At 42.5% G+C, this 11,802-nt stretch overlaps 1 protein-coding gene across 3 annotated transcripts in view; it reads right to left on the bottom strand.

Annotated features, from left to right (window-relative positions):
• Positions 1–4,748: 4,748 nt before the first annotated feature.
• Positions 4,749–11,802, bottom strand: part of dsg2.1 (desmoglein 2, tandem duplicate 1) — a 49,087-nt gene continuing 42,033 nt past the window's right edge. For all 3 annotated transcript variants that reach the window (XM_036131712.1, XM_036131713.1, XM_036131714.1), the window contains 3 exons: positions 8,097–8,227; positions 7,617–7,925; positions 4,749–6,876 (listed from right to left, as the gene is read on the bottom strand). In XM_036131712.1, the coding sequence (XP_035987605.1) occupies positions 5,881–6,876; positions 7,617–7,925; positions 8,097–8,227 (1,436 nt within the window). In that variant the 3' untranslated portion in view covers positions 4,749–5,880. The remainder of the gene's footprint in view (positions 6,877–7,616; positions 7,926–8,096; positions 8,228–11,802) is intronic.

Below are 11,802 nucleotides of genomic sequence, written 5' to 3'. Positions count from 1 at the left end.
AGCTGTGTTACGCTCATTTATTTCGTCTTGGTCCTGTGTTCCTTGGTTTTGGTCCTCTGTAGTTTCGTTTTGGTTCTGGCTTCCCCCTGGTTTCCCTGTTCTTGTTCACCTGAGTCCTCCTAGTTCCTCTGTTTCCCTAGTATTTTAGTATTCTAGATTTTGCCTTCCGGTGTAGGCTTTAGTTTTGCTTTAGTGTTTTGTTTCTTTTCTAGTTTTGCTTTGATTTTCTAGTCTTGGCTTTAGTTCTGCTTTGTGTAGTTATCCCTGCCCTAGTTTTCAAGTTTTGATTTATTGTTTAGTTTATGCCTTAGTTTTCTAGTTTTGCCTTTGTTTTCTAGTTCTTGGTTCTTTGTTTCTGTCTTGCTCTCTGATTCCTGCACTTTATGGGTTCCTGCGCTTTATTGGTTCCTGCCGTCTCCCAGCGTTCCTTAGGTCCGAGCGCTCGTTAGGTCCTAGTGTTCCTTAGGTTCTCATTCCTGGTTTTGAGCTTTTCACACTCCTTAGCTTTGTTTGGTTCGAGCCTCTTAGTTTTTGTTTAGGCCTCCGTTCCCTAGTACTTGGATTTATCTGTTCCTGGCGTGTTAGACGCCCTCTGTCTCCTGCTGTTTTAGTTTCCTTGGTTCCCCGGCGTGTTAGGACGCCCTCCGTTCTTGTTCCCTGGCATGTTAGGATGCCCCCCCGTTCCTGTTCCATGGCGAGTTATGACGCCCTCCGTTCTTGTTCTCCGGCATGTTAGGACACCCTCCATTCCTGTTCCCCGGCGTGTTAGGACGCCCCCCGTTCCTGTTCCCCGGCATGTTAGGACGCCCTTCGTTCTTGTTCTCCGGCCTGTTAGGACGCCCTACTTTCTTGTTTCCTGGTGTGTTAGGACACCCTTTGTTCCTGTTTCCTGGAGTTTTAGATGTTACAGTTTCCCGCGCGCCCCGGCCTTCTCTTCCGTCAGGCCCCGGCGATCTCCTCCCTCGCGCCCCAGCGTTTCCCTCATGCCCCGGCGTTCTCTTCTGTCGCGCCCCGGCGTTCTCTTCCCTCACCCTCCGGCGTTTCCCTCATGCCCCGGCGTTTCCCTCACACCTCTGTGGGCTTTTTCCCTGCCGTTTCTGTACGCTAGTTGTGCTCCAGCGTTTCCGTTGTTATGGAAATATATAATTACTTATATGATAATAGGGTATTTTAAAGTAATACAGATATCAACTTTTAACCCAGTAAGCTAAATATGAGAATGTGTCCAGAGCACAAAGGTGGATTCAGACCTCAGCGAGCGTGTACCAGCCACGGGATGGAACGGGGGATTTATGAGAGGCTTGTGAGCAGATAACGCTTTTAAAATTCTTTTCTCAAGGTCTCAATGTTATTTCAGTTAACTCCCAGGAACCGAGCTAGGGTAATAGATTACATCTAACGCTCAAGTGTCAGGAAACAGATGTTTTAGCAGACTCAGCATCTTCACTTAGACTAGGAGGCTGGTCAAGGGAGGGTTAGTCCAGCCCCCTTCTAGAACCGCCTCTGGGTAAAAAGGCTTGTTTCGAGTGTAAGCGCTGAGACACTTCTTACGACTCACGCAGAACATTTCCGGGATAAGATTAGGATATCTACTTGGTGATAAATGTGTATAGAATAGAATTTAAAATTCTCCTTCTAACGTATAAAGCCCTTAATAATCAAGCTCCATCATATATCAGAACTCTGATTACCCCGTATGTTCCTAACAGAGCACTTCGCTCTCAGACTGCAGGTCTGCTGGTGGTTCCTAGAGTCTCTAAAAATAGAATGGGAGGCAGATCCTTTAGCTATCAGGCTCCTCTCCTGTGGAACCAACTCCCAGTTTTGGTCCGTGAGGCAGACACCCTATCTATTTTTAAGACTAATGTTAAAACTTTCCTTTTTGACAAAGCTTATAGTTAGAGTGGCTCATACTCTGAGCTATCTCTATAGTTGTGCTGTGATATGCCTAGGCTGCTGGAGGACATCAGGGTCTAATTTTCTCACTCTACTGATTTCTACTGTTCTTCAGTCTACTGTTCTCCAGTTTTGCATTGTATAACATTGAAATGACTGTCGTCATTTCAGCTTTTAACTTTTTGCTCTCTCTCTTTTTCTTCATAGTAGGTACACCTGGTCTGGCGTTCTGTTAACTGTGACATCATCCAGAGAAGACGGCTCACCCGCTACTACCATCTAATGTAGAACAGATTACTAGATCAATGTGTGCTTCTGTGCCTTTTTGTCTGTCTTGTTGTGTCTCTGCTCTGTCTTCTGTAAGAGGTCCTTATATTTTGTAGCACCTCCACACTGACAAAGGAACATCAAGAGTGGAATGACTGAAAGAAAACAGATGTAATTCAATTAAGAGGAAACAAATGGTTTATTGGTCCATCTATCCATTATTTACCTGCTTATTCATGGAGTGTCAGAAATTACAATCAGAATGAGCTTTATTTCCTAGTATTTTACACATAAGGAATTTGCTTTGGTGATAAGGTGCTACACACAGATAAACATACAGCTGTTGTGCCATTATGCACAGTTTTAAGTTACTTGATGTTTGTTAAATAACCTTCAGTCTGTTAGCTATTGTCTGGTGAATATCAGCCCAAACAACTGATATTAGGACAATATTTGAAAAGGTGATTCGAACACTGTCATTCTTTTAACAGCAAACTGCACACGTATGAAATAAATGAGTGGCAAGTTCATATATATATACCTACTGTGACCATCACAGAGACCAATGAGCTGATATACAGTACAGCAGTTGTGATCCCCCAGTTGGTCGAGGCAGATGACCGTTCATACTGAGCCCGGTTCTACTGGAGGTTTTTCTTCCCGTTAATGGGGAGTTTTTCTTCCCACTGTCGCTTCATGCTTGCTCAGTATGAGGGATTGCAGCAAAGCCATGTACAATGCAGACGACTCTCCCTGTGGCTCCACGGTTCCCCAGGAGTGAATGCTGCTTGTCGGGACTTTGATGCAATCAACTGATTTCCTTATATAGGACATTTTTGACCAATCTGTATAATCTGACCCAATCTGTATAATATGATTGAACTTGATTTTGTAAAGTGCCTTGAGATGACATGTTTCATGATTTGGCGCTATATAAATAAATTGAATTGAATTGAATAAAACTTGTAAGTGTCTCCCACTTTGGAATTCCAAATTGTAATAAATATATGTTATACTGTTTTTTGCCTCTGAATTCACTGTCTCTTCTCTTGTGGCCAAATCATCGAACCGGTGAAACGAGACGGGCCGTTACGAGACGGGCCCTTATGAGTCTCCACACCGTACGTTGTTGAGCCCTAGTGTTTCAGTCCGCCTGTTCCCTGGTGTTTCTGTACACTAGTTGTGCTCCAGCGTTTTGGTACATTGTTGAGCCCTAGCGTTTCAGTCCGCCTGTTCCCCTGGCGATTCCGTACGTATGTTTGTTGCCCTGGCGATTCCGTATGCCTGTTTGTTCCCCTGGCGTTTCGGTACGCTAGTTGTGTGCCAGCGTTGTCGTACGTCTGTTGATCCCTTCCCTCTGGCGTTGGTCGCCTTTCTTGCCTGTTTTGCTCTGTGGCGTTAGTCGCCTATCTTGCCTGTTTTGTCCTATGGCGTTGGTCGCCAATCTTGCCCGTTTTGCCCTGTGCCATTGGTCGCCAATCTTGCCTGTTTGCCCTTGTTATTCGGCTAGCATCTGTTGGATGCTCTTTGTTTTGGTTCACCCTGGTTTGATCAGCTTTTGTCTTGTTTCTAGCCCTCCATCCTACCTTCCCTCCACCCACCCTGGTTAGATCAGTTGTAGTTTTGACCCTTTAGACTCTTTTCACCTGTTAGTTCCCCTATTTAAGTCTCCCTCCGTTCTCATTTCCTCGCTGGTCCATCGTCGTTCAACACCCACTCCGTGCCTGTCTGTTTTTGTCTCCTGCATAACTGGTACCATGCCACCTCTGCTTCTCCTCAATGTTAGTCCTGCTAGCTGTCTCTGAGAAGCTGTTAACTCTGCTAGCCGTCTCTGAGAAGCTGTTGACTCTGCTAACCGTCTCTGAGAAGCTGTGGACTCTGCTAACCGTCTCTGAGAAGCTGTGGACTCTGTTACCCTTCCCTGAAGAGCTTTAGACTCTGCTAGTCGTTTCTGAGAAGCTGTGTACTCTGCTACCCGTCTCTGTGAAGCTGTGGACTCTGTTACCCGTTTCTGAAAAGCTGTGGACTCTGCTAGTCATCTCTGAGAAGCTGTTAACTTTGCTCGCCGCCCCTGAGAAGCTGTGGACTCTGCTAGCCGTCTCTAAGAAGCTGTGGACTCTGTTACCCTTCCCTGAAGAGCTGTGGACTCTGTTACCCGTCTCTGTGAAGCTGTGAACTCTGTTACCCGTCTCTGTGAAGCTGTGGACTCTGCTATCCGTCTATGAGAAGCTGTGTATTCTCTCAGCTGCCAGTCAGCTCCTGCATCCTTCACCTCCGCCTGGTAACAAACTCTGGTTCCACTTGCCATCATCATCCACTCCTTTAAATTAACTCTCTTAAACTCAGCTCTGTGTGTGCGTACTGTATCCGGGTTCATCCACGACAAAATCCTGACACACTCATATTATAACATTGTTAGGATTTTTATCTGGTTATTAACAGTGTAATCCTGTAGCCTGTAGACTTAATAAAGTCCCCTTTGTTGCCTCTAAAGGATAGAAGGAACTGGTTTCTGCTTTGTTATTTAAAAGCTTTTTTGCTGTTCCAATTGCTGCAATACTACAATAGCTTTCTGCCAGAGCAAATCTAACAGTCCAGTTTATTTACACTCAAACATCAAAAAGTGAGGACACCTTCCAAATTTACATTAATTACAAAATAACTACAGTGTTTGGTATTAGGAAAACAATAATTAAGGAAAAATACACAAGTAAAACAGAAGAGTAAAATACCTTTATTAGCAATTTTTTTCTTTAGCTGCAACCAGGGTTTAGCGACATGGTCAACATACATTTCTTTTAAGACCCAACATTAATAAACACATTTTGACCATTGTTCTTAACAAGGAACACCCACATTTCCATCACTTTGATTATTTAATAATATGACAAGGATTTGTATAACCAACAATATTGACTAAGGAACTTAAAAACAGATTTTTTTAGACCCAAAAATAATCAATGCATGATAAAAAAACACCTATTAGAACCAGTATGTCTGTCTTATATGGTACCCCATTTGAGCGTGTGAATGTGTGTGTAAGAAAGAGTTCTTTATTCCCAGGACCAGTCTTGAGCAAAGGAATGACATGGTTGTTTGTAGAGAGAAAAAGTGTTTCAGATAGCAATATGTTAACACAAACTAAATACAAAAGATTAGTGATAATAAATCAATATAAAATATAGAATAAACAATGTGGGATTATTTGAGGCAGGAATACAAAAACTGATAGTGAAAAGAAGGAAAATGCTTTGAAGTAAAAGTATGAAAATCAGCATTTGTCACATCTGTAATTAGGTTAGGAAATTCAATAATTTCAATTTTCAATTTTCATCTTTGTTGATAGCAATGAAAAGACCATCTTTTATGAGGTGTTGCTTATATCTAACTTGATTCCAACTTCTTAAGTTTAGGAGAACTCAAGGGCGATTGTAGAAGCTTCTAAATATGTCTATAATCTCATGCTAATTTTGGTAGTCAACATTTAGAAGCTATGCCAGAAAAAATCAAATGCTATTTGAACTAAATTTACAGGGCATAAAATCTAATTCTAACTACACAACAACTTTTGACCACTAATGCTTAATCTAGTACATGCCTCACATAAGCTCCCATCACCTTAGACCACACCAAAGATGTCTATTGACCCCTTTACAGGCAGAATTTCTTAGTTAATTTCTCTGATTCTACTCAACAGTTTTATTGGTGGGGGCTGTACTAAGTGTGTTTGAAAGATGCACTGCCATGAGTGCCATTGGATGCACCACCACTAACTTGTTGAATCTCAGAGACTTCAATCTTTTGGAGCAAACCTCTTCCATTCTGAAGCTGCTGCCCTCTGCTGTTTGACTCCCCAACTTTCCGGATTGTATGAGATTCTGACAGCTTGTTTACTGTAGTACCACCATGAACGAGGTTAGCCTGATTCCCATTTAATACTTTCATGGAACCTGCGGGGACTTTGCCTTCAACAAAACTCATATTTTGGGCGCCAGAGACCAAGTTTCCAGTGGTTCCTTGGATTCCCATACTGTCCACCAGCACTGTCCCAAAGCTCTGGGTTTGTGCACTGGGTATCATTGTCTGACCTTGAACAATAACACCCTGGGATGCTCCAATGTCAGTGCCATTAACCACTACCATATGCTGAAGATTGGGGGCAGGTGCCTCAGCTAGTATCATGGTACTCTGAAGGGGCTGCTGAACAACATAATGCATGGGCTGCAGCACAGGTGTGGATGTGAAATAGACAGGTTGTTGTTGGTTTAAAACGAGCATCTGGTTCTGATGTGCTATCCCTGTTTGCCCTGAAATCATCCCTTCCCCCACTGCAGCCTTGCTCGTCCTTATTTCAGATTGCGCCATTGTTTTACTGACTAAAGTCTGCTCTGTTCTGCAGTTAGATGGCGGCACATTGGATGAATAGGACATTTCTTGACTTGTCTCCAAGTTTGTCTCTGACATTTGAATGTTGTTTACCGAAGCACTAGTTACAGAAGTGTCCACCTGTGTTATCTCAGTTTGGAGTGTATTGCCTCCACATATCTCAGCAAGCGTTTTAAACCTTGGTCCAAGATCATTAAGGAATTGCACGTCAATGTCTGATTCCAAAAAACTGCAGCAGCCCAAAGAGCCAACAGGGGAGCCCTGGCCTTCATAGTCATACACCAACAGACCATCTTTTATCCCAGGATTCTCATCTCTACTGCAAACCTGTTGGTGTAAAGAGAGTTTATTAGTTATCATATTAACATCCACATAAAACAAGAAACACATCTTAACTTTAAATTAACCAATTAAAACATTTCCCTGAATTATGAAACTGTCTGCTAAGAGAGAAACACCCATGGATTTACTGCTCAACTAACAAAATCTTAGCACAACACAAATTTAATATCAAATAAGGCTTTTGCATGCATAAACATTGTGAAAGTTGCACAACTTCATTGTGATCAAACTTCTTATTTGCACTTCTGATGGTTATTATTGCATTTACACAGCCCCACCTTGCTAAATAGGTATTAAGCTATACTCTTTGTATATATAAAATGGTGAAAAATACATTGCTAAAGCTTATTTATCGGGTACCATGATCAGCAGACCATACAGATCTCAGATCTTAAACAGAGACACTGTTAAGTGGAATGCCCTTTTTATTCTGTTTTTATAGCCATTCATTGTTTCAGAATCCACTTGACAGCAAAGCATAACACACAGATTTTGTCCACAAACATTCTCAGTTTACTCTGTACTCAACTACTAAAAGTACTGATGTTGATATGTAGAGATAATATGCACAGCCACATCAAAATGATAATGGAAAATATATTTTACAAGAACTTCCACAAGTGGTAACTTGTGTAACTATTTAGGAATAACTGCACAGAGAGTTACCTTCATCCACATTTAGATGCGCCAATGATTTAAACTTTACGTAAAAATTAATATCTCACCTTGTTGTAGTAACTATTCAGGAAGCTGTCTGTCGCAATCATGCCATCAGTAAATCCTCTACCTCTTGACTCTCTGCCATTGGACTCTGAGTAGAAGGCACTGCCCTCCCACTGGTTCATCCCCCAAATTCCTTCTTTGTGGCCACTTGAAGGAAGTGGCGCCTTCCAATGCGTCTCACCTTGGAAGGTGCCCAAATTAATGGAAGCAACAGATTGCTGCATTTCCAAACCTGCCCCTGGTACCATTTCTACAGCTTGTTGAGTTGTGCCAATAATCCTCTGTGGTGGCGCATTCATCAAAGGAACCTCCTACAACATTTCAAAGATATAATAGTTAGAGCAAAATCTTTATATATTTTCTGTCAGATCAGACCTCAACATGCAGCATTCTAATAAATATCTTTGAAAGCAAATACTAGCTACAACAAAAACACTGCTCACAAAAGTAAAAAGTCAAGCATTTAGACAGGTTTGTCTCACCGCATTGTCTCCATGGCCCTCAGTGTGGTAGTTAATAAGATATGACTTTGTGGAAAAAGGCACCTCGGTAAAGAGGTCCTTATATTTTGTAGCACCTCCACACTGACAAAGGAACATCAAGAGTGGAATGACTGAAAGAAAACAGATGTAATTCAATTAAGAGGAAACAAATGGTTTATTGGTCCATCTATCCATTATTTACCTGCTTATTCATGGAGTGTCAGAAATTACAATCAGAATGAGCTTTATTTCCTAGTATTTTACACATAAGGAATTTGCTTTGGTGATAAGGTGCTACACACAGATAAACATACAGCTGTTGTGCCATTATGCACAGTTTTAAGTTACTTGATGTTTGTTAAATAACCTTCAGTCTGTTAGCTATTGTCTGGTGAATATCAGCCCAAACAACTGATATTAGGACAATATTTGAAAAGGTGATTCGAACACTGTCATTCTTTTAACAGCAAACTGCACACGTATGAAATAAATGAGTGGCAAGTTCATATATATATACCTACTGTGACCATCACAGAGACCAATGAGCTGATATACAGTACAGCAGTTGTGATCCCCCAGTTGGTCGAGGCAGATGACCGTTCATACTGAGCCCGGTTCTACTGGAGGTTTTTCTTCCCGTTAATGGGGAGTTTTTCTTTCCATTATCGCTTCATGCTTGCTCAGTATGACGTATTGCTGCAAAGCCATGGACAATGCAGACCACTCTCCCTGTGGCTCTACGCTTCTTCAGGAGGGAATGCTGCTTGTCAAGACTTTGATGCAATCAACTGGTTCCCTTATATAGGATTTCTTTTGACCAATCTGTATACTTTGACCCAATTTGTATAATCTGGTTGATTTTGACCTTGTAAAGTGCCTTGAGATGACATGTTTCATGAATTGGCGCTATATAAATAAAATTGAATTGAATTGAATTGAAACCTTGAGATGCTTGGCAAACGTAACATTAAGAGCGGCATAATGGACAATGGAAGAGAGGGTTGGAGGCCAAAATCAAGGCAATACGGAAAGAAGTGCATCCAGAAAGTGAATTCCCCAGAGATACAAACAGACAGCTATACCTGAAGCCCTGGAAACTGCTAAACAAAGACTCCAAGCATTGGCTACCTGACTAAAGAGAGGAGATAGAAGCCAGAATAATAAACAGACACTTTAGCTGGTTCCACTGAACCAGCTAAAGTGGCAGGGTAATAACGCATGAGCCAACCCACCAAGGCAAGAGACTGAGCAATACTGGAAAGGCATATGGGAGAAAGAAGCATCACATAACAATGATGCACAGTGGCTAATAGATCTAAGAGCAGACCACAATAATCTCCCTGAACAAAGTCCAGTGAATATCACAATGACAGACATCCAACAAAGATTCTCAGGTATGAAGAACTAGACAACACCAGGCCCAGATATGATCCACGCCTACTGGCTGAAGAAGCTGACTTCTCTCCATGAACATCTAGTGGCACAAATGAACCGACTGCTGATGAATGGGACCCACTATAACTGGCTGACATAGGGCAGAACACTCCTGATACTGAAATACCCCAAGAAGATGAGATGGCCCCTATCAACTATTGGCCAATAACCTGTCTCTCCACAACATGGATTGCTCCAGTCAGGCATCATAACAGCTAACAAAAGTGGGCAGATGGATCAACACATGACAGAGGCCCAGAAAGACTGTTCTGGTTGACTGAACAGTCACCCTAGACTGCAAATGCTAACAAACAAACCTGTGCATTGCCTATGATTCAATGCCACACATATGGATCCTGGAATACCTGAAGCTGTACAAGGTCAACAGCATTCTGAAAGCCTTTATTTCAAACTCAAGGAGGTGGTGGAAAACCACACTTGGGGCCACTATCAGCCAACTCCTGTGCATGGATGACATAAAGCTGTATGCTAAGAGTAAGCAAGACACTTGACTCACTGATCCACACCACCAGGATCTACAGCAGGGACATAGAAATTTAATTTGGGCTGGAGAAATGTGCTGACAAAGAGAGAGAAGGTAACCCACAAAGAGGGGATTGCACTCACATTGTGCTACTTTTTTGAACGGGCTTGAGGACACCACATATCATTCTGGGGGGCTACCTGGTGCCAGCGGACACCATGTTGGTGACCCCTGGTTTAGATCAAGTAGAGCTTTCTGAGTTATTTAAAATTTTAGCTTCATCTAAACCTTCAATTTGTATGTTAGACCCAATTCCAACCAAGTTATTGAAGGAAATATTCCCTTTCATTAAAGCCCCTGTTTTAGACATGATTAATCTGTCCTTAGAAAATTGAAATGTACCACAGGGTTTTAAAGTAGTTTTTATTAGAAATGTACTTAAGAAGCCCTCTCTTGATCTGGATAAATGAATAATACTAATATTAAATCTTCTTCAAACTATAGGGTCACTTGTGGAGTACCACAGGGTTTTGTCCTTGGGACATTTCTCATCTATCTATCTATCTATCTATCTATCTATCTATCTATCTATATATATATATATATATATATATATATATATATATATATATATATATATATATATATATATATATATATATATATATATGCCTGCCTCTCGCCCATTGAAATGCTGGAGATAGGCACCAGCACCTCTCGCGACCCCATGAGGGATAAAGCGAGTAAGAAAATGGATGGATGGATTGGTAAAATTATCAGACAGCATGGGATTTATTTCCACTGTTATGCTGATGACACTGCTATATTTATCCAATAAATCCTGATGAATCAAATTAATTACTTTGACTACGGGCATGTCTTGATGACATCCAAAACCTGGATGAGTAAATTTCCTGCTTTTAAATTTTGACAACACAGAAGTTTTTGACCAAGAGTCTGCATATGTGTGTGTGTGTGTGTGTGTGTGTGTGTGTGTCTGTCTGTGTGGGGGAGGGGTTCTGACTGTTTTTAGTGCTTATGCGCCAAAAAGCAGTTCAGATTACCCCCCCCCCTTTTGGAGTCTTTGGAAGGGGTACTCAAGAGTGCCCCTCCAGGGGACTCCCTTGTTCTGCTTTTGTTGGACTTCAGTGCTCATCACGGATTGTCCATCACGAACACCATGTTCAAGCATAAGGGTGTCCACATGTGCTCTTGGCACCAGGACACACTAGGCCGCAGTTCGATGATCAACTTTGTTGTCGTTTCATCTGACCTGCGGCTGCATGTCTTGGACACTTGGGTGAAGAGAGGGGCGGAGCTCTCTACCGACCACTACCTGGTGGTGAGTTGGCTCTGATGGTGGGGGAGGAAGCCGGTCAGACCTGGCAGGCCCAAACGTCATGTGAGGGTTTGCTGGGAACGTCTGGCAGAGTCCCCCATTAGACGGAGCTTTAACTCCCACCTCCGGAAGAGCTTTGAAACATTGAGTCAGAGTGGACCATGTTCCGCGCCTCTATTGTTGAGGCGGCTAATCAGAGCTGTGGCCGCAAGATTGTCAGTGCATGTCGCTGTGGCAACCCTCGAACACACTGGTGGACACCAGTGGTGAGGGAAGCCGTCAAGCTGAAGAAGGAGTCCTACCAGACTTTATTGGCCTGTGGGACTCCGGAAGCAGCTGATGTGTACCGGCAGTCGAAGCGGCGGAAAGCTCGGCGAGGCAAAAACTGGGAGGAGTTCGGAGAGGCCATGGAGAAAGACTTCCGTATGCCTTCGAAGCAATTCTGGTCC

The sequence above is a fragment of the Fundulus heteroclitus genome, unplaced genomic scaffold, assembly GCF_011125445.2.
Source record: "Fundulus heteroclitus isolate FHET01 unplaced genomic scaffold, MU-UCD_Fhet_4.1 scaffold_45, whole genome shotgun sequence".
Classification (NCBI taxonomy): Eukaryota; Metazoa; Chordata; class Actinopteri; order Cyprinodontiformes; family Fundulidae; genus Fundulus; species Fundulus heteroclitus.
This window is presented reverse-complemented; position numbering and strand designations above follow the sequence as displayed.